Source organism: Thamnophis sirtalis, unplaced genomic scaffold (genome assembly GCF_051295495.1).
Source record: "Thamnophis sirtalis isolate CommonGarterSnake01/CBP01778 unplaced genomic scaffold, rThaSir2_p1.2 scaffold_11, whole genome shotgun sequence".
NCBI lineage: Eukaryota > Metazoa > Chordata > Lepidosauria > Squamata > Natricidae > Thamnophis > Thamnophis sirtalis.
The window spans coordinates 2,965,987-2,989,806 of NW_028261391.1; the positions used below are offsets into that span (position 1 = coordinate 2,965,987).

At 46.1% G+C, this 23,820-nt stretch overlaps 1 protein-coding gene across 1 annotated transcript in view; it reads left to right on the forward strand.

Moving 5' to 3' along the window:
* PSMD1 (proteasome 26S subunit, non-ATPase 1) overlaps positions 1–23,820 on the forward strand; it is a 124,032-nt gene that overhangs the window by 88,346 nt on the left and 11,866 nt on the right. Inside the window, 3 exon segments of the mRNA XM_087725058.1 lie at positions 1,085–1,201; positions 17,585–17,687; positions 23,217–23,386. Coding sequence (XP_087581184.1) covers positions 1,085–1,201; positions 17,585–17,687; positions 23,217–23,386 — 390 coding nt within the window.

Genomic DNA, 23,820 nt, shown 5'->3' on the forward strand with positions numbered 1-23,820 from the left:
TGTTTGTTTGTGTCTATTCAAAAATAAAAATGATAATAATAATTAAGAAGACCCTTCCCGGGGAAGTAGTGAAAAGAGGGAAGAAAGAAGGGAAAGGAGAGGAGGATGGAAGGGAGAGAAAGAGAAGGAGAGATAGTAGGGAAGGAAGAGGAAGTGTGGAGAAGAGGTAAGGGAAGAAGAAAGAGTTAAGGAAAGGTGGGTAGAAGGGAGAGTAAGAGAAGGAGAGGAGGGAGGAAGTGAGAAAAAAGAGAAGGAGAGAGAGTAGGAAGGGGAAGAGAGAAGGTAAGAGTAGGTAAGGGAAGAAAGAAGGGGAAGGAGAGGAGGTAGGAAGGAAGTAGAGAAGGAAGGGAGAGAGAAAAGAAAGAGAAAATAAGGTGATGTCACAATAGATGCTTGGGATGGTAATCAATGCAACCCAAACTGTACTCTATAATCTCTTAAATGGAATAACAATAGCATAAGATTGGCAAAGAAAAAGAATAACCAGGTGAATGTTTACCTGGAATTGTATGTATATATAGCACATTATAGATAAACAATATTTGGTTATAAATAGCTAATTATAGAAAGGGAAAACGCTAACTGCAAAGAAACGGATACGGAACTGCTGTATGATACATGATGGAACTTCTTGTTCCTATGTTGTCTTAAGCCATGTGTTTGTTCTTGTTGATGTGTTTATGTGTGTAAAATAGAAAACTTAAATATATATATATATATATATATATATATATATAGAAGACTCTTCCCGGAAAGATTGAGGACTGGTGACGGAAGGCGTTTCTCAGAAGTAGCCTTAAGAGCAGCTGCATTTTTTTTAAGTGTTTTTCTCACCTGAAACAAATTGCTTGCTTCACACTCGTTCCAGCCTCGTTTCAAGAAATTAAAATGTTTGATCTTCAGAGCTGCCTATCGCGCGAGTGCCCTTTCGGGCGCCCCTCTCATCAGCTTCTCCCTGCCATGCCCTGCTTGAAGATCCTAATCGGATAATCCTGATGAAAGCCTGGCGCTTGAAAGAGAAATAAAGTTAATATCCCTCTCCTTTCTCTCTCTCTCTCTCTCTCTCTCTCTCTCCACCCGATAGGAAGCAATTAATTTGTTGGAGCCGATGACTAACGACCCTGTCAACTACGTGCGTCAGGGGGCTTTGATTGCATCAGCTCTGATCATGATCCAGCAGACCGAGGTTCTCTGCCCAAAGGTGAGTGAGGGGATCTTTGAACCCAGGGAGGAGGTGTGCGGGAAGACGGATGTGTCAAAAGAAGAACAATGGGGGGGGGGGACGTGCTTTCGTTTTGGCCCGTCCTTTCGTGGAAGGGCCCTGGTTTTAATGAGATCCTAGAAAGATTGTGGAGAGCAAAACCATGAAGGTGTAAAAAAAAAATGTTTAGACTGTAGAACAGTGGTGTCAATTTTGATTTCATTGAAGGCTGCGTCAGGGCTGGGTTTGACCTTGGGGGAGGAGGGAGCATGGCAAAGGGGGGCATGGCCAGCTTGACATCACTCCTCGAGGCTCCGTTTTCGGCCACATTAGCCTCCTGCAGCCCTCTGCCAGTGAAAACAGAGATGGGGAACTCACACGTGACCAGTCCGAGCTCTGTTTTCAGCCGCAACAACATCCTGCAGCCCTCTGCAAGCAAAAACAGAGCCGGGGGGCGGGGGAGGGGACACACGGCCAGTCTGAGCTCCGTTTTTGGCCTCAGTTACCTCCTGCAGCCCTCTGCCAGCAAAAACACAGCTGGGAGGGTCCACATGCAACCAGTCCGAGCTCCCTTTTTGGCCACAATAGCCTCCTGCAGCCCTCTGCAAGCGAAATCAGAGTTGGGGGAGGAGGAGTGGGGGGACATGCAGCAAGTCTGACCTCCGTTTTCATCTCAATTACCTCCTGTAGCCCTTTGCCAGCAAAAACGGAGCTGGGAGGGGCCACATGCGACCAATCCGAGCTCCGTTTTTGACCACAACAGCCTCCTGCAGCCCTCTGCAAGTGAAAACAGAGCCGGGGGGGGGGGGGGGAGAGGGAGAGACACGTGGCCTGTCTGACCTCCGTTTTCATCTCAATTACCTCCTGTAGCCCTTTGCCAGCAAAAACGGAGCTGGGAGGGGCCACATGCGACCAATCCGAGCTCCGTTTTTGACCACAACAGCCTCCTGCAGCCCTCTGCAAGTGAAAACAGAGCCGGGGGGGGGGAGGGAGAGACACATGGCCTGTCTGATCTCCGTTTTCATCTCAATTACCTCCTGCAGCCCTTTGCCAGCAAAAACGGAGCTGGGAGGAGCCACATGCGGCCAATCCGAGCTCTGTTTTTGGCCACAATGGGGGCCTGCAGCCCTCTGCTAGCTAAAATGGAGGTTGGGGAAGCCTGGGCCCGGTCTCCCTGAGCATCATTTTCACTGGCAAATTCAACGCGGACCGATCTTTGCCTGTTTCCAGGGTGGCCTCGCAGGCTAGATCTAAGCATTCTGCATGCCGGATCCAGGCCTGCAGATGAACCCCAACCAATTCAGCAACTCGGAGACTTTTTACTTTCTCAAAGAATTGTTTTACTGAGTACATCATTTCGGCACGGATGAATACAAAACCAGCGCTGATTATTTCCCGCGTTTTCAGTATAATTCAAGAACAGATCACTCCCTCCCTCCCTCGTTGTCCCAGGTCGCATTGTCCAATTAGGTGTTCTGGCGTCTCCTTGGCAGCTTCTTCCAGTCTCTGGCCAGCACCTTGGTGAGATGACCTTGGTTCCCAAGGGCTAGGAGGTTGTTTTGGCTGATCTGCATTCCAAGCTCCTCCCCTTCCCCCTCCCATACTGTGTGGTAACTGGAGAAACGGAAAGATGGCTGCGACAGGCCTGATCCGTTTTGAATTAGACAATTGGATGGGCTGCCCCAAAGAAGAGGGGAGGGGGGGTGTCAGCCTATTCTCCAAATCCCCTGAAGGCAGGACAAGAAACAATGGATGGAAACTAGTCAAGGAGAGAAGCGACCTGGAACTAAGGAGGAATTTAGTCACTGGAGGTTTTTAAGACTGGACAACCCCCGGTCTGAAATGATATAGGACTGTGATGGTGAATCTGTGGCACCTGTGCCACAGGTGGCATGCACAGCCTTCTCCGCGGGCTCGCGAGCCGTTGCCCCAGTTCAGCTGCACCGCGCATGTACACATGCCTTCCACCGGCCTGCTGATTTTTGGGTCTCTGCCATGCATGCGTGAGGGGCGGGATGCATGCAGGAGATGCGCATGCATATGCAGGGGAGGGCAGTGGGTCATTGCAGAGAGGCCTATTAGGCCCAAAACGGGGTTCAGGAGGTGCAATGTGCGTCCCTCCCCCCATGGCCCGTTTTTGCTCCCAGGAGGCTGCAGAGAGGCCTACTAGGCCCAAAACGGGGTTCAGGAGGTGCAATGTGCCTCCCTCCCCCCATGGCCCGTTTTTGCTCCCAGGTGGCTGCAGGGAGGCCTACTAGGCCCAAAACGGGGTTCAGGAGGTGCAATGTGCCCCCCTTCCCCCAATGGCCCGTTTTTGCTCCCAGGAGGCTGCAGGGAGGCCTACTAGGCCCAAAACGGGGTTCAGGAGGTGCAATGTGCCCCCCTTCCCCCATGGCCCGTTTTTGCTCTCAGGAGGCTGCAGAGAGGCCTACTAGGCCCAAAACGGGGTTCAGGAGGTACAATGTGCCTCCCTCCCCCCATGGCCCGTTTTTGCTCCCAGGAGGCTGCAGAGAGGCCTACTAGGCCCAAAACGGGGTTCAGGAGGTGCAATGTGCGTCCCTTCCCCCATGGCCCGTTTTTGCTCCCAGGAGGCTGCAGAGAGGCCTACTAGGCCCAAAATGGGGTTCAGGAGGTGCAATGTGCCTCCCTTCCCCCATGGCCCGTTTTTGCTCCCAGGAGGCTGCAGGGAGGCCTACTAGGCCCAAAACGGGGTTCAGGAGGTACAATGTGCCTCCCCCAAGCCCATTTTTGTTCCCAGGAGGCTTTAGGAAGGCCTACTTGGGGAATGGGGTCGCACGCACATGCGTGGGGGTGGTGGTGGCTGGGAGAGGGATATCGGATCTCCTGCTTGAGCAGAGGGCTGGACTAGAAGACCTCCAAGATCCCTTCTGACTCTATTCTGATCTACTGGGTGGGAAGCTTGTGAAAGAGAGATCAAACCCAGAAGCAAGGAGGAATTTCCTGACCGTGAGAACAATTAATCAGTGGAGCAGAAAAATGTTAGCATTATTTTTTCTTTTAACAAATGCCCTCAATTCCCCCCCACCCCGGAATCGTACAGGAGGTTACCTACTTTGAGAAAGGTTATTACTTATTGTGAGGCTCAGTTTGAAATCTTAAAACTTCGTTTTAGCTCTTTAAAAGAGTGAAATAAGCATGCTAAGCTTGTTAATGCCGGCTTTTTTTTTTTTTAGCGAGAGAGAGAGAGAGAGATCTCTTGTGTGGGTTTGAAAGTTTACACAAGTCCTCTCTTTTAAATCATGTATGGGAATAATACATTCCAAGCGAGGTTTTATTTTATTTATTTTTTCATTTGTTTGACAACCTGAGAATTTGTAGCTCCGGGTTCTCGCCCCATTGGATGCAGTTTTTCTGCTCGGCTAGTTTTGCAACCAGTCTTAGGACTGGCATTGCTCAGAACCTAGAATTAACTTTGTCGTCGCTTTAAATGCACAGTAATCGGTATGCACTAAAATGAAATTTCGTGGCATAACAGCTCTCAGAGGGTCACAGCCAGGAGTTCAGGAGCAGAATTTGTATCCTGCTAAACTCCTGAAGAAGGGACACGCGGTGTGGCTCAGTGGCTAAGACGCTGAGCTTCTCAATCAGAAAAGTCGGCAGTTCGTGCCGCGTAACGGAGTGAGCTCCCGTCACTTGTCCCAGCTTCTGCCAACCTAGCAGTTTGAAAGCAGGTAAAAATGCAAGTAGAAAACTGGGGACCACCTTTGGTGGGAAGATAGCAGCGGTCCAAGCGCCTTCGGCATTTAGTAATGCCAGCCACATAACCACAGAGACGTCTTCGGACAGCGCTGGCTCTTCGGCTTTGAAACGGAGATGAGCACCGCCCCCTAGAGGTGAAAATGCAAGTAGAAAATCTGGAACCACCTTTGGTGGGAAGGGAACAGCTCTCCGTGCGCCTTCGGCGTCTACAAGAAAACAGTCAAGCTCACAAAACACCAAGGACCGCATCATCATTGTCCTTTTCTTCCCCTCCTCCTCCACCCTTGTAGCACTGATCATATTACATAGTTGGGTCATGAAACGTCTACAAGAAAACAATCAAGCTCAGAAAGCACCAAGGACTCCACAGTTGTCATCCTCCTCCTTCTCCCCTCTCCCTCCCTTCTAGCACTGATGATGTTACCTAGTTGGGTCATGAAACGTCTTCAAGACAACAGTCAAGCTCAGATAACATGAAGGGCCCCACAGTCCTCCTCCCCCCCCTCTCCCTCCCTTCTAGCATTGATGATGTTACCTAGTTGGGTCACGAAACATCTACAAGAAAACAATCAGGCTCAGAGAGCACCAAGGACTCCACAGTTGTTGTCATCCTCCTCCTCTTCCTCCTCCTCCCCCTCCTCTTCTGGCATTGATGATGTTACCTAGTTGGGTCACGAAACGTCTACAAGAAATCAACCTCAGAGAGCACCAAAAACCCCAGAGTTCTCTTCCTCCTCCTCCTCCCCCTCCTCCCCCTCCTCTCTTCTAGCACTGATGATGTTACCTAGCTGGGTCATGAAACGTCTTCAAGAAAACAATCAAGCTCAGAGAGCACCAATCCCATACTTTTTTGTCTCAGGAAGCCTCCTTTGGTTCCTGAAGCAGGTCTTGTGTTGTTATTGTTGTTGAAGAGAATGGAGAACAATCTTTTCCCTGCATACCTCCCTTTGTCTAGACCAAGGGTAGTCAACCTTTTTATACCTACCACCCACTTTTGTATCTCTGTTAGTAGTAAAATTTTCTAACCGCCCACCGGTTCCTCAGTAATGGTGGTTTATAAAGTAGGGAAGTCACTTTATAAAATTTGTAAAGCAGAGTTACAGCAAACCCCTCCCACCCACCATGAAAGCTGGAACGCCCACTAGTGGGCGGTAGGGACCAGGTTGACTACCAGAGGTCTCTCTCAACGTGGCCACTTGAAGACCCGTGGACTTCAACTCCCAGAATTCCCCAGCCAGCATGGCTGCCTGAGGAATTCTAGGAGTTGAAATCAGAGGTGGGTTCCTACCAGTTTGCACCTATTCGGTAGAACCGGTTCGTCAAATCTACCGAACCGGTTAGAAGAGGTTCCACCAGTGGACCCGGAAACAGAAGAAGTTCCAAAAATTTTTGAAACCCACCACTGGTCCTTGGATATGATTATTCTACACTATCACGCTCCTATTTATAAAACTCAGTGCCTCTGTGAAAGGTAAGGAAGACTACTGCGTTTGTGGTGCAATCAGAACATTGCGTGTGTTGAAGTTGTTTTAACGCAAACCAAAGATGCCTTTTAAAAAACAAGTTGACATCCTATTCTTATGCAGGCCAGTGCTGTGTGAGAGGTCATTTAAGGTGGTTCTGACAAGTGTCGTCGGCATCTTCATATCCGGTCACACGGGCGGCAAGCCACTCCCATCCGGTCACATGGGTGGCAAGCCACTCCCACAAAGGAGGCCACACCCACTGAGTAGGTTCGAACAATTTTTGAAACCCACTACTGGTTGAAATGCACAAGTTCTTAAATTATAAAGTTTGGAAATTCTTGGTCTTAGTAGCTTTAAGGCTGGGTCATCCAATCTTGACCACTTTAAGACCCGTGGACTTCAACTCCCAGAATTCTCCAGCCAGCATGGAACATCTAGAAGGAAAGCATGGCTGGCTGGGGAATTCTGGGAGTTGAAGTCCACGGGTCTTCAAGTTGGCCGAGGTTGATTTTCCTGGGAAAGATTTCTTGTTTTAAGTTTGATGCAGCAATGTCAAAGACAGATTTTTCCCCCCTCAATGCAGCCCTTGGCTCCTGGTGGTGGATGTTAAGGTTCGAAGCACAAGCCGTCCGAGAATTTCCCAATTTTTGAGTTTACTGATTTACACAGACACGTTAAACAAGAAGCTTAATGTGAATCTTCTTGGCAGGTCTTCCCGCTCTCTGGTGTGTATACTGTCCTTCGTTGACAGATGGGTTATAACATCGTCAATCTTCTCTTCCCCTGCAAGTTACACTTAATTGAGAATTTGCAAGCCCTCCTTCCAGGGGAACACAGCTTCCTCAGTTTCCTGCAGCTGTTCCCGTGTTATATTTAAGGGCAGAACTGTTCAACTGCGTGGAACAAGATGTTAGAAGCCCCACAGTGTAGTCTGCAGAGGGTCAAAAATGGGTATTTTGCAGGCAGGGGGGGGGGGGATTTTGGGTCTCCACCTTTGCAACGTTCTCTGGGGTGAAGGGGATTGTATAATACAGAAAACAGGGGTGCTCGGTGCTCTCCGAGCTGGGTGATTGTCTTGGAGACCTTTCATGACCGAACTAGGTAACCTCATCAGTGCTAGAAGAGAATGTGGGTTGTGGAGAGGAGGAGAAAGACTGTGAGGTCCTTGGTGGTTGGTTTTCTTGCAGATCTTTCATAAACCAACCAGGGAATAACATCAGTGCTAGAAGGGAGAGGAGGAGAACTGTGGGGTCCTTGGTGCTCTCTGAGCTCAGGGGTTTTCTTGGAGACCTTTCGTGACCAAACTAGGTAACCTCATCAGTGCTAGAAGAGAATGGGATTTGTGGAGAGGAGGAGGAGGTCTGTGGGATACTTGGTGCTCTTGTTCTGACCTAGGCTTCCTGATACAGCAAAAAGCACGCACTTAGTCCCCAAAACCCTCTTTTTATTTCAAAAGCTGTGAATTTTGTTCATTTACAGCCCATAAAGAGTCACAAACAGTTTGTAAAGAGTCCGACAGAAGTCTGCCAAAGTCTTTCGGGATAAGGCTGATAAGCACCCACCTTTATCTCCCTTGAAACGCTGCCAAAGACCTAATTGCCAATTAGCTTGCAAGACCACACGGAGCTTTAGAATTTAAACTGACCAGCTCGAACCAAGTTGCTTGCCACAAAGGCTCACGTGCCTTTGCTCCTCCTCTATGTCATATGGTTAGGTTAGGTTTATTAAACTTACATGCCGCCCTATTCCCAAAGGGACTCAGGGCGGCTGACAAACCAATAGGAAAAGGGGGCAATACAAAAAAGACAAAACAAGACAACAACAAGCACAAAGACAAATTAAAACATCTCAACAGCCGCAACAGTTCGAGTGGGGCTGGGAACTCATCAGCCCCAGGCCTGCCGGAACAGCCAGGTCTTGACGGCTGTGCGGAAAGCCTGAGGGGTGGTGAGGGTCCGAATCTCCACGGGGAGATCATTCCAAAGGTGTAACGTTCCCGTGGTTCGCCCATGAGGCCGACGTTGAGAAAAGACAGGACACAACCTTTCTCAGGATGGAGTGACGACCCAGATTGGGGGTCTGAGAGCCCCTTTTATTGAGACAGGACAAAGGCAGGAGGAGCAATAGCATGTGGTTAAAAACAGCCTGTAAAAGTACAATTTCTAATCTACTGCTCAGTCTATATATGGTCAAATCCTGGGCGTCAATGGTAGGGCACATCTCAGAATGTTATGTTATGCACTATCAGGATGTTATGATGTTTTAGGAGTTTGTTTTCTCCTGTGTGGTTCAGCGTGACTCTGCATGCCCTGATACGAACTGGGCCATGGGGGGACACACACCTACACAAGGAATTATATTACAACACAAAGGGTCGGAGCAGCCACAGAGAAGGCCCTGCTCCGGGAGAGGCGAATCACCTCCAAGCCTTACTCCCGAGTCGTCCCTTTTGACTTTAACTGTTCTTGCCTTCTGGCAGCTCTGCGCACGCGCATACTGGGAATAGGCTCCCCCTGTTCCTCTGCCTTGCTGATGTCCGACTCTGGAGGCTTCGGAGGCAGCACATAACTCCCAGATGGCCCTGGCCCCCTCTCTGCCTCCGACACAGAGCCCTCATCCAAGCCTTCCCCAGACTCCAGGGCTGGCCCATGTTCCTCCCCAACCTCCTCAACTGTCTGCCTCTCCCGCCAGCTTTGCAGGCCATAGGCAGAGCACAACACCTCTATGATCGTGGTTGGTTTTCTTGAAGACGTTTCATGACCCAACTAGGGAATACCATCAGTTCTAGAAGGGAGAGGGGTTTGTGGAGAGGAGGAGGAGGAGGACTGTGGGGTCCTTGCTCCTCTCTGAGTTCAGTTGTTTTCTTTCCTTCATGGTATTGGACCTAGGTACTTGAGAGACCGCCTGCTGCCAATCACCTCCACTAGACCGATTAGATCCCACAGATTAGGCCTCCTCCGAATTCCATCCGCCGGCCAATGCCAACTGGCGACTACCCGGAGGAGAGCCTTCTCTGTGGCTGCTCCGACCCTCTGGAACGAACTCCCCGTGGAGATTCGAACCCTCACCACCCTCCAGGCCTTCCGCAAAGCCCTTAAAACCTGGCTGTTCCGACAGGCCTGGGGCTAAAGAGCTGTTGCCCCCGTCTCGAATGGTATGACTGTTGTGTGTTTTTAAATTATGTATTGTTATGTTTCGTCTTTTATTTTCTGTCTGTACCCTCCTTCCCCGATTTGAATTGTGAGCCGCCCTGAGTCCCCTTCGGGGGAAAAGGACAGCATATAAATATAATCAAATCAAATCAAATCAATCAAATCTTTGGTGCCATTTCATGACCAAACTAGGTAACATCATCAGTGCTAGAAAAGAGTAGGGCTTGCTCTTATTTTGCTCTTTTTACCAAGTTTGGGTAATGAAACGTCTCAAACCACCAAGCCCAGAGACCACAAAGGATCCCACAACTTAACCCTAAATTCCATATATCCCCTACTATCAGTGCCGGAAACGGAAACTGCATGAGTCAAAAAATACTATTTAAGGAGAAAGTCCTTACAAAACCCAAACCTTATCTATGCGGAAGCTTAGTCACATCTCTAGTTAGGCATTTTTTCCCCACTAGTTTGCGTAATCAATCGATAAGACAAAGCGAAGAGAAATGACCGGAATTGTGTAGCTTTGCCCTCAAAATGTGAAGGCCTGTTCAGCATCTCCTCTAGGCTTTTGACATTTCTGCAGATGTTGTGATCTTAAGAGTTTCAGATATATTCATCGGCAAACTTTTTTAAAAAAAAAAATAAGGAGGAAATAATCTTAAGAAGCTGAGTCCTTGGTGATGTTCTTTAGCTTCACTGGATTCCTTAAGATGTGGCAAAGTCAAAAAAAAGAGATGCTGAGACCTTGGAAAAAGTGCAGAGAAGAGCAACTAAGATGATTAAGGGCCTGGAGACAAAAACATACAAAGAACGGTTGCAAGAACTGGGAATGGCCAGTCTGGTGAAGAGAAAGATGGAGGGGAAGGATTTCTACTCCTTGCAGACTGCTGGTCATTTGCATCTTTTAGGAGGCCCTCTCTAAGCGGTTTACAGATTTTTAGAAAATTGAGTCAGCATATCGCCCCCACAGTCTGGGTCCTCATTTCACCCACCTCGGAAGAATGGAAGGCTGAGTCAACCCTGAGCCGGTGAGATTTGAACCACTGAACTGCAGATAACAGTCAGCTGAAGTGGCCTGCAGTACTGCACCCTAACCACTGCGCCACCATGACTCGTGGTTTCCAATGGGTGCTCCAGATGTCCAGTGGCGCCTACGACTCCTGGAGCTATCTTGGCTTTCTTTTGCCCCAGCTATTCTCTTTCCCATTTCAGACCTGTGCATTTTGTGATCTTTGATTTTAGACAGCGCCAACGTCTCGACACCCACCATCTTTTGAGTTATCGCTTAATTTCACACTGCTCCTTGTGCTTCAAATCAAGGCCGGCCTTTTGAGAGGCTCCGCAGCTGCCCTGCACCAAGTCATACAATTTCCATTTATTTATTTATTTTGAAATGAACTCCCTTCGGTGGCTCTCTTTGAGCCGTGGCAGCTGCCAACTTTGTTTGTAAAAGACCCGTGGAAATCACTCCACACCTGAAAGCCACTCCGTTTCTTAAATATTTCTCCAAAGCCAGAACGGCCGATCAAGCAGCTGGATAAGCAGAATAAGACAAATAGTGTTTTTAAAATAAAAAAAATGGGATTTTTTTTTCTTTTTAACAAGGCTGCGAAAGGAAAATAAACCTCCTGGCCCTGGTTAGCACGAGAGTCTTGGAATAGATGCGGTGTACTTTCCTTATGGTTTAGCTCAGGGTTTCCTCCACCTCAGGAACTTCCCAGATGTGTGGACTTCAACTCCCACAATTCCCCATCATCAGTGCTAGAAGGGAGGGTATATAAACAGAGAGCAACCCCCCCCCTTCCCACCTTCTAACACTGATGATATTTGGGTAATGAAATGTCTGCAAGAAGACAAACGAACTCGGAGAGCACCAAGGAGCCCCCAGTCCTTGTCCTCCTGCTTCTTCTCCCTTCTAGCACTGATGATGTTACCTAGTGTGGGTAATGGACACCCAGGACTGCTCTGAGTTGGGCTCACAACTTCAGTACTGTTCAATGGTCTTGCCCTGTTTGTGGCAAATCACGGAGCTATATAAAATTTCCAGATTTTTCATTCCAAATTTCATAAGTTGTTGTTACAAGGAAGGAATATCTGTGTGTGTGTGTGTGTGTGTGTGTGTGTGTGTGTGTGTGTGTGTGTGTTCGTTCTAGCATAACTGGAACGCCTTGAGCAATTTCAACCAAACTTGGTACACAGATAACTTACTCTCTAGAAACAAATACTGTGAGGGTTAAGACACCCCTAACACCCCTCGGGGTGTGTGTTCTGTTGATACAGCCTGTTGTCCCTTAAAATGGCTTTTACTGTACTATAAAATGGCTTCTACCGTACAAATGGGTTCTACTATAAAAATGGTTCTCTGTGTATGTATGTATGTTTCAGCATAACTGTGGAATGCCTTGAGCAATTTCAACCAAACTTGGTACACAGATGATTTACTCTCTGGAAACAAATACTGTGGGGGTTAAGACACCCCTAACATCCCTTGGGGGGGGGGTGTTCTGTTAAGATACAGCCTGTTGTGCCTTAAAATGGCTTCTACCGAACTGCCGTAAAATGGCTTCTACTGTACAGCCCAGTGGAATTGCCGTGGTAACAGCTTCACAGTACTCCACAAGGGGGCTCCCTCTGGTAAAGGTGAAAATCTAACATTACAAATTACGTTTGGTCTGGGATTATTTTTGAGGACAAATGTATGGATTAGGGTTAAAAAATATCCGGGGAATGCCAGGTCATCAGCTAGTAAAGAATTAAAGAAAAGCTGGTTATTCCAAGAAAATCTTTTGGATTTTACTTCAGAGAGAGTCGTCGTCCCAGCCAATTAAAAAAAAAAAGCACAGCCACAACCAGAAAAGTTGTTAATAGGCTGATGGAAATTGTGGTTCACACTTCCTGGATGGCATCAAGTTGAGAAAGATTGTTACTTTTCAAGTTCCAGTTAAATGTTCTATTTTTTATTTTTTTATTTTTTTTATGCGCCTAGCAAATTGCAGAAAAGAAGACACTTTTAGTATTCTGAAAGAACAGGAGTCCTACTTGGTTATTTTGATATAGTTGGTGGGAGAATTTTCATCCTTCTCTGGCTTATTTTTTAAGGAAAGATAAAGTCCCTTTTGAGTTCAACCGTAGGCATTACGTGAAGGTGGCCCTTCTGTTTTCTTGACTGGAGGGGTCTCTCATTGCTTCTCCCTTCTGGATTTTTTTAATTTAATTTTTTATTTAATATATTTATTCAACTAAATTATTAGAGAATCAGTTTGGTCTTTTAACACCAGGCTAAAAGCCAGGAAACGATGAATTCTAATACCACCTTAGGCAGGAAAGCCAGCTGGGTAACTCTGGGCCAATCACCAGGAGGCAGTGAGTTCTAGTCCCGCCTTAGGCAGGAAAGCCAGCTGGGTGACTTTGGGCCAATCACCAGGAGGCAGGGAGTTCTAGTCCCGCCTTAGGCAGGAAAGCCAGCTGGGTGACTCTGGGCCAATCACCAGGAGGCAGTGAGTTCTAGTCCCGCCTTAGGCAGGAAAGCCAGCTGGGTGAGTTTGGGCCAATCACCAGGAGACAGTGAGTTCTAGTCCCGCCTTAGGCATGAAAGCCATCTGGGTAACTTTTGCCCAATCACCAGGAGGCAGTGAGTTCTAGTCCTGCCTTAGGCAGGAAAGCCAGCTGGGTGACTGGGCCAATCACCAGGAGGCAGTGAGTTCTAGTCCTGCCTTAGGCATGAAAGCCATCTGGGTAACTTTGGGCCAATCACCAGGAGGCAGTGAGTTCAAGTCCCGCCTTAGGCAGGAAAACCAGCTGGGTGACTTTGGGCCAATCACCAGGAGATTGGGAGTTCTAGTCCCACCTTAGGCAGGAAAGCCAGCTGGGTGACTTTGGGCCAATCACCAGGAGGCAGGGAGTTCTAGTCCCGCCTTAGGCAGGAAAACCAGCTGGGTGACTTTGGGCCAATCACCAGGAGGCAGGGAGTTCTAGTCCCGCCTTAGGCATGAAAGCCAGCTGGGTGACTTTGGGCCAATCACCAGGAGGCAGTGAGTTCAAGTCCTGCCTTAGGCAGGAAAGCCAACTGGGTGACTTTGGGCCAATCACCAGGAGACAGTGAGTTCTAGTCCCACCTTAGGCAGGAAAGCTGGCTGGTGACTTCAGGTGAGTCCTTCCCTCCCAACCAGAGCCACCTCACAGGTGGTGTTGTTACGGGGAGGGGGGGGAGAATAGGAGAAGGAAGGAGTATTCTGTGTGTTCACCACCTTGAGTTATTCATAAAAATAAGTAAAACAGGATATAAACAGAAAATAAACTAATACGGCTGCCCATGTCGTATACATAACTCTGGGAAGCTAGAAGTTGAAACAGGATTGAAAAAAACTAATAAAGGAAAACAGGCAGACAGAAATAGAAATATTCTTTCTAGCTGATACAAGTTGTCATTCTTTTAGCGACTGTTTGAAGTTACAACAGCACTGAAACAAGTGAAGCCAGATTTGCTTAATGACCGCACGATTCACTTAACAACTGCGGTGATTCACTGAACAGGGGGTCGTAAAACGAGGTAAAACTCTGTTTAAGAATTGTCTCACTTAGCAGTGGATTGTGGTCGTAAGTCAGAGACTACCTCTAATCCTCAGCTTCTCTTGGTGGTCTCCCATCCAAAAACCAACCAGCCTTAGCATTCTAGATCAGCCAGAATGGGTGGCACTTAAAGAGTTTATTTGTTCTGTCCGGTTTTGTCTCTTCAGATGGTAAAAAAAAAAAGCTTTCAAGGAAGCCAAATGAATCACCGGCCTGGTTTTCATCTTGCCCTGGGCATGTCTCTCTCAATCGGGGTTGGGCTAGGAGACCTCTGGGTGTCCCTTCCAACTCTGTTCATTCTACTCTGCCTTAAATTGGGGCTTATTTTCAGCTGCCACAGTTTTAGAGCCGAGAATATTTTCTAGCCCTGTGGTTTTCAAACGCTACAATGCGTGCCAGGGCCCGTCACATTTTACGGGAAATAAACAGGCACCCCCCCACCCACCCCCCAAAAAAGATGAAAATCAATATAAATTTATCGGGATGCTTAATAAATCCCCTGGGCCTTTTCGGAGGCTGCAAAACTTCAAAGGAGGCCTGGAGAGGACGCCGAACCTTCTTGGTTTGAAATCCTTGCTCCCAAAATAACATCCATCCCTTTATAGCTCGGCCCTTGCCCCACCTCAACATGGAAGGAACCACACTTCAACCCACAAAGGAAGAATGTCTGGAATGGCAAGAGAAAGAAAAGAGATTTTCCTTTCATTTACAATTGGCCACGATAGCTTGCTCTTCAAAGTTAGAAACCTCTCGTATTTGATGCATTAAAAGAAGAACACGTTGTTTGCAGTGAAGGCGAAGTCCATCTGAAGTCAGCCTTGTTGGGCTAGTGGCATCCCTGCTAAGCTGTCCCGGTGGAATGACGGCCTTGCTTTGGTTCTCTGCTCCGTCTTGAGATGGTTTTGGGCATATCAATCATAACAATGAATCAGTGGAACAGATGTTGCCTCCAGAAGTTGTGAATGCCCCAACAGTTGAACTAGAAGACCTCACTCCAGCCTCAACGGTGGCCCTAAATCAGCCACCCAAACTCCCTTTGCCCCGTCGCCGTACGCGGAGGACCTGCCAGACTGCCGCCGCCAGCGTGAAACTCATCAGATCCTGCGGAGTGCCTCCAAGCTTCATCTTTCATCATCCATTTAATTATTGTGCGAATAGCGGATCCTGGCCCGTTTGGCTAGCGGTTTTTTTTTTCCCCTCCCCTCCGCCGTCATTTCCCGAGTTTATAGGAACTGCCAAGGACTCGTAAATAGCTTGAACCCACAAGTCCTCACAACCGCAGGAATGAGATGGCGGCACCGCCCCAGTTGTTAGCCAAAAGGTTTCCATCTTTCGACGAACGGTGGGGGGGGGGGGAGAGAAACTTTGTCGGGAATGTTTTTGGCTGAGAAAAAAGCTTGAGCTAAACGCATCCTCCGATTCTTCATCCGTAGGATGTCAACCCATCGGAAATCATCCGAATAGAGCTGGAAGGGACCTTAGAGGTCTTCTAGTCCAGGTCCCCTGCTCAAACAGGAGATCCTATACCATTTCAGACAACTGCCTGTCCAGTCTCTTCTTAAAAAGAGTGAGGGAGCACCCGCAACTCCTGGTGGCAAGCTGTTCCGCTGGTTAATTGTCCCCACTGTTAGGAAGTTTCTCCTTAATTCTAGGTTGCTTCTCTCCTTGTTTAACAGAATAATTTTATTCAAAACACCGCCTTGTTATTAACTGTATTAATGAATTATTTATTTAGAGTCAATTTGCTGTAACGGTTAAGGAAACAGAAGACTCTGAATTCTTGTCTTCTCTAGGATGCTTCTCTCCTTGATTAACAGAATAACAGAGTTGGGTGGGACCTTGGAGGCCTTCTAGTCCAACCCCTTCCCCAAGGCAGGAGACCTTGTATCTAACCCTAACCCTTGTATCTGTCCAGACACCACCCCGAAGGTTGGGGTAGCTGGTGAAGTATTTTAAGGGAGATTCGGGTTAATGTCAGGGTTCCTAATAGCATCCAAAATTAAATCAGAGTCCGAGGCAAAGGATTCCCCAAAGTTTCAATTGATAAAGAGAGCCATGTTGGCACATCTGGGAAAATCCGAATCTGAAAGCTTCCCGGTTTCCCCCACCCAGTTGAAAGTTCAAGATCTTTCCCCCACACCCACCAGTCCATCCCATGGTCCAGTCTCCCATTGCCATGCTGGCAGCTTCCACCCATCCAGTTCCGGTCAGGTGCAGGAAGTGGAAGGACAAAGGATGACCTTGGCTTTCTAGAGAGAATGTTGTTATGGCTACATATCATCCGTACAATCCCTCCTCCCATTTTCCCACCATAGAAAATGCATAGTAGAATAATAGAAAGTGTGGCAGGCCAAAGATCCAAAAGGAAAGATGGCTGCAGGCCTGACAGTATTTCTCATTGCTGTTGTAACTTTGAACGGTCGCTAAACAAAATGGTTGTATGTCCAGGTCTATCTATAATCTAGAGTTTATTTGTTTATTTGTGTATTCAATTTATGCAGCCGATTTTATATATATAAAATATATACTAAAATATATACTCCCACACTTGGGCATACCAGGGGTTGTGACTTTAAGTATACATACATACATATATATACATATACATATACATATACATACATATACATATACATACATATACATATACATATACATATACATACATACATACATACATACATACATACATACATACATACATACATACATACATACATACATATATATATATATATATATATATATATGCCCAAATATGGGAGGAAGATCACACTTCCATTCTCTGTCCTTCGGCTCGTCACAAGAGACCATCCAGACAGAACCCAATATTTCTTTTACTGTTGCCTTTTTGTTACATTTGTTATATTTGTGCTGATAAATAAATAAAGGGAGACTAGTATAGATCTATTTCAAGCTATTTAGCTGATGAGAGCTAAATAGCTTGAAATGAGATGCCTTTCACCCTGGCTGGCTGATAAGGAGTCGAGCTCTGTGGCTCAATGGTTAACACATCTGCCTAAGATGCAATAGAGCACAGGTTCGATTCCCAGTAAGGGTAAGGCTAGCTGATGAGAGCTAAATAGCTTGAAATGAGATGCCTTTCACCCTGGCTGGCTGATAAGGAGTCGAGCTCTGTGGCTCAATGGTTAACACATCTGCCTTAGAGGCAATACAGCACAGGTTCGATTCCCAGCAAGGGTAAGGCTAGCTGATGAGAGCTAAATAGCTTGAAATAGATCTATACTAGTCTCCCTTTATTTATTTATCAGCACAAATGTAACAAATATACATATACATATACACATACATACATACATACATACATACATACATACACACAAAGATACATATATATATATCCCATATTATCAGCACAAATAAAACACAAAAATATAACAAAGGCAACAGTAAAAATAGTGGTCTCCACCGAAACCTTTTTTTTAAACCCTTTTTTAAAAATCTTTCTCTTCCAGGTCAGCCAGTTCAGGCAACTTTACTCCAAGGTCATCAATGATAAACACGACGACGTCATGGCTAAGTTTGGAGCGATCCTGGCTCAGGGCATTTTGGATGCAGGTAACTAATTTGTGTTCCGGCACTGAAACTGTTGATTACATAAACAGAGGGAGAGAATCAAGATCCCGTGAAGGGTTAATACCACTTTATAATGCCTTGGAAAGGCCACACTTGGAATCCGGCATCCAGTTTTGGTCACCACGATGTAGAAAAGATGTGGAGACTCTGGAAAGAGTGTTGCCTCTTGAAAAAAAGAAAAGCCCCTTTGGGGCAGAAGCTCCAAAGAGCCCCTTCAGTCAGCAGATGCCATCCAAACAGGCATAAATGCCAATTCTCCCTTCTCTGCGGAGATGCCAGTCGTGCATCTTTGATGCCTTTTTACGTCTTCGCTCATTATGGCAAAGTAACGTGCCAAATGGGCATCTCCGGTTATTCCATTATCTTCCATTTGTTCCCTGGCAGATGATCCAAAAAAACCCCCCAAACCATTGCAATTTTTTTCTCTCCCCGGAAGTATTATGGGATATGTAACGAGCGGATGCATATTGAGGAGACAGAGGGAGCTTCATCGTTCATTAATTATAAAAATTATGACACGGGGCCTGAAGGACTCATTACGTGAAAGTCAACAAATATGCTAGAGAGCTGCACAATAGTACATCTATTAGTTGCCAAGAAATATAAGTAGCTAGATTAGATAGAGAGATTAGATAGATAGATTAGATAGATAGATAGACAGACAGACAGACACACACACACACACACACACACACACACACACACACACACACGTAGGTACATAGGTACATACATACATAGAGAGGATGGATGGATGGATGGATGGATGGATGATAGATAGATGAAAGATAGATAGGCAGACAGAGATACTGATAGATAGAGAGAGAGATACATAGATACAGATAGATAGATAGATAGATAGATAGATAGATAGATAGATGATAGATAGATAGATAGATAGATAGATAGATAGATAGATGATAGATAGATAGATAGATAGATAGATAGATAGATAGATGATAGATAGATAGATAGATAGATAGATAGATGATAGATAGATAGATAGATAGATAGATAGATAGATAGATAGATAGATAGATAGATAGATAGATAGATAGATAGATAGATAGATAGATAGATGATAGATAGAGATAGATAGACAGACAGATAGAGATAGACAGACAGACAGACACGTAGGTACATAAGTACATACATACATAGAGAGGATGGATGGATGGATGGATGGATGGATGATAGATAGATGAAAGATAGATAAGCAGACAGAGATACTGATAGATAGAGAGAGATACATAGATACAGATAGATAGATAGATAGATAGATAGATAGATAGATAGATGATAGATAGATGATAGATAGATAGATAGATAGATAGATAGATAGATAGATAGATAGATAGATAGATAGATAGATAGATATGTAGGTACATACATACATACATACATACATGGTTGGTTGGTTGGTTGGTTGGTTGGATGGATGGATGGATGGATGATAGATAGATGAAAGATAGATAGATAGACAGAGAGAGATACTGATAGAGAGATAGATAGATAGATAGATAGATAGATAGATAGATAGATAGATAGATAGATATGTAGATATGTAGGTACATACATACATACATACATACATACATACATGGTTGGTTGGTTGGTTGGATGGATGGATGGATGGATGGATGGATGGATGGATGGATGGATGGATGATAGATAGATGAAAGATAGATAGATAGACAGACAGAGAGAGATACTGATAGAGAGAGAGAGAGAGAGAGAGAGAGATAGATAGATAGATAGATAGATATGTAGGTACATACATAGAGAGGTTGGATGGATGGATGGATGGATGGATAGATAGATAGATAGATGAAAGATAGATAGATAGGCAGACAGAGAGAGATACTGATAGAGACAGAGAGAAAGATACATAGATATAGATTCTCGTTTTCCCATAGAAGCTGCCTGAACTCATAGAATCATAGGGTTGGAAGGGACCTTGGAGGTCTTCTAGTCCAGCGGTGGCCCGTGAAAATTTTTTGGTGGTCCGCATAAATTTTTTTGCATTTTCTATATTGCACTAAATCAGGGATCCTCAAGATACGGCCCCTGGGCCAGATACAGCCTGCCAAAGCAATGAATCCTACTCGCTGACAGGATGGGGTCCTTCAGGCACTTAGCTTGACTACCTGTTTAGTAGCCCCAGACCTTCCCTTCCTCCCTGGGAGTCCAGGCGCTTCAGTGAACGGCGCACGAAACTTCCGCCGGGCTCCTCAACACGCGAGAGTTTGCAGGGGGCCGATCTAGCGTCTGGGCTGGCTACAACGCAAACGTTCGTTCAGGAGAAGCAGCAACGGATGGAAACTTATCAAGGAGAGAAGCAACCTTGAATTAACATTCCTAACAGTGAGGGCAATTAACCAGTGGAACAGCTTGCCACCAGAAGTTGCAAATGCTTCAACACTGGAGGGTTTTTCCCCCCCAAAGGAGACTGAATACGTAGGGAGTGTCAAATTTTTCAACTCTCAAATTTCCAATTGTGGTGCTTAAGACGTTGTGACCTGCCTTGGGGATCGCAAAGATATTTTGGCTACTTTAATATAATTTTAGATGGGCTTGGTAAGGTAACGGCATAAATATCATCACTTTTTTAAAGGTTTTGTTTGTTTCGTAAGCTGCGCAACTCAACTGCGCATAGGATCTCCTGCTTGAGCAGGGGGTTGGACTAGAAGACCTCCAAGGTCCCTTCCAGCTCTATTCTGCTTCATTGGTTAGTTGATTGGTTGATTCATTGATTGATGGCTTCTCTTCATTAGGCTAAACATACCTCACCTGTTTCCCCGGAAATAAGCCCTATCATGATTTTTCCAGGATGCTTATAATATAAGCCCTACCCCAAAAATAAGCCCCAGTTAAGATTGTCAGCCAGATGGACGCATTTAGTACCACATTTTCCCCAAAGTTAGACCTAACCAGAAAATAAACCCTGGTGCATCTTTTGGAGCAAAGAATAATATAAGACCCAGTCTTATTTTCAGAGGAAACATGGTATTGTGTTTTCCCCAAAATAAGACAGGGTCTTATTTTCTTTTGACCCCCGAAATAAGCACTTGGCCTTATTTTCAGGGAGGTCTTATTATTTTTGAGGTGCAGTAGGCGGCAAGTGTGGTCACCACATGGCTGCTGTTGTGTTGCAATATTTTCAGGGGAGGGCTTATTTTAGTGCATGCGCTCAAAAGCCCGATTGGGCTTATTATCCGGGGAGGTCTTGTTTTGGGGAAAACTGGGGAGTCCCCTTAGCCGGTCATTGTAGGATTCAGCCTCAGTTGCCGTTGATGTCAATTTCAGATGTCAACTCATAAAGTTGCCATGGTGTGGAAATGGGGGGGGCGCATTCCATGCATACTTTCGGTTAGAGTCGGATTTCAGATGACTGCAGCAGGCTTGGGAGGGATGCACCTCATTGGGGAATGTGATTGATGACACAGACTGAGGGGAGGGAAGGAACAGGGCTAAAGTTCGGCTACAATTCGAATGAATCTCAGATCGGAGTACAATAAGGCCTTGCCGAAATGGCGCTCCTAATAAATGACTGGTTTTCTTTTGAAACTTGGCTCGAGGCTCACGAATCAATTAGGGCATCTTTCGGAAACCTGACATCAGGCTTCTGTCCCGCAGACACCCAGATCATCTGCTGATGGTTCCTGTCCTCCTTCAGCACCATCCCTTCCTTCCTTCCTTCTCCTTCTGCGGGCCAACTCTCTCTGTTCAGCTTCAAGCGGGCGGCATGTGTGCATGCGCATGTGTTTGCGTGCGCTGCCTAGCGTCAGCTTGACAAAGTCCCTGCCATCTCTGCATTTCCCAGAGAGGAAATTATTGTCGTCGGGGTTGGTTATCTGGCAGGATGGATTCCGCGACGGTGATGCATCGAGCCCATAAAACGAAGGGGGGAAGCAGATCCAAAGACTTCTCCTTCCTGGCTGAAGGGTGGAGTGAGTTACACACACACACACACACACACACACACACACACGCCTCTTAGAAAGGCTATGTCAGATTGCTGGAAGAGTTTGAGGTTGGCCCACGAGGGAGGCGGAGGAAAAACAGTTCGGAACAATGATTTTTATTTCCAAGAAAGAATAAACCGAGGTGACGAAAAGCCTTGTGCAACGCACCAGAAACCCATCGGATGTATTCCCAGATGAGTGTCACAGACTTCGGTAGAGAGAAACACATGTTTTCAATGAAGACGTGTCTTTATAGGGCAGGGGTGGGTGGGTTGAAGATGAACTGTTAAAATAGTCATTGCGAGGGAGAGAGCCCCCCCTCCAAGGAATCTTTTTATATATACCAACAAAAACAAATCAACGCATATAAAAAGCTTCCCTCGTTTTCGTCAAGCATGTCGTTTGGTTACAAACTTTTGTGCATCAGTTTTTACAATTAAAAATAAGATCACTGGTTATCCATCAAACATAACTAAATACATCATTATCATTGAGCGTTATGTGTTCAGATTGCCGCTAATATTTAATCCTTTGTAGAATATACAATACTTATAGCCTGGCCTATTCAACTCCAGAAATAGCTTCCCATTGTTAATCCAAGTAGTTGTCGAACATTTCAATTCATGTATGTACCAATTATTCATTACATCGTCATTAGTCCATTTAACATATGAAAATCTTTCCAGTATAACGTGGTCAATACTTAACAATTATACATAGGATTCAAATCATCCCATTCTTAGGAATCTGAGTTAGCTGTTCATGGACCAGACCGATATGTGGTCTCTTCCAGGAGTGCAGCTGTTGCATTCCCATAATCCTTTCCAAGGCTACCTCAGTTTTCCAACAGGTAGTAGGGAAGGCTGGGACACACGTTAGTGATAGACCCAAAAGTACTTTTTCAGGAGGCAACTGGACTTTCCTGTTTATGCAACCGATCTTCATATGTTTCAGCCTCCGGTCCCCTAATCCTCTTCGTTGCTCTTCTCTGCACTCTTTCTAGAGTCTCCACATCTTTTCTACATCGTGGTGACCAAAACTGAATGCAGGATTCCAAGTGTGATTGATGGATTGTCATGTTTATGTAGTGTATATTGGAGATGGAAGGTATAATGTATATACAGTATATTGAAGGTAGAGGGAAATGGGTGGCTCAGTGGCTAAGATGCTGAGCTTGTCGATCAGAAAGTTTGGCGGTTCAAATCCCTAGCGCCTCGTAACAGAGTGAGCTCCCGTTACTTGTCCCAGCTTCTGCCAACCTAGCTGTTCGAAAGCACGTAAAAAATGCAAGTAGAAAAATAGGAACCACCTTTGACCCGGTGAAATTTGAACTGCCATATTGCTGGCAGTCAGCAGAAGTAGCCTGCAGTACTGCACTCTAACCACTGCGCCACCGCGGCTCTTGATGAATGTCTGGCTCTACAAGCCTCCGAAAAACATCCGTTCCCACGGTCAGAGAGTTCTCTTATCAAAAACGCCTCAACTGTTGTGATTTCTTTCAGCCCACTTAAATCTTAGCCCTTCTCTTTGTGTGAATCCTCTCCAGGTGGCCACAACGTCACAATTTCTCTGCAGTCAAGGACCGGCCACACACACATGCCTTCGGTGGTTGGCGTCCTGGTCTTCACCCAGTTCTGGTTTTGGTTTCCTCTGTCCCACTTCTTGTCCTTGGCGTTCACTCCGACCTGCGTCATTGGCCTGAACAAGGACCTCAAGGTAAGTGCTGTGGGAATCGAAAACGATGTTCTGGAGGCGGAGGTGTTTTTTCACCTGCCCACCTGGCCAAGGAAACGGCTGGACTGCTTCTCCTTGGCAATAGCAATAACGATAGCACTTAGACTTATATACCGTGTCAGGGTTTCAAATAGCATCCAAAAGTAAATCAGAGTCCAAGGCAAAGTATTGTTCAAAGTTCCAATTTATTAAGAGAGCCATGTTGGCACATCTGGGAAAACCCTAAACTGAAAGCTTCCCGGTTTCCCCCACCCAGTTGGAAGTTCAAGATCTTGCCCCCCACACCCACAAGTCCATCGCATGGTCCAATCTCCCACTGCCATGTTAGCAGTTCCCCCCCCATCCAGTTCCAGCCAGGTGCAGAGACAAAGGATGACCTTGGCTTTCTAGAAAGAATGTTGTTATGGCTACATAGC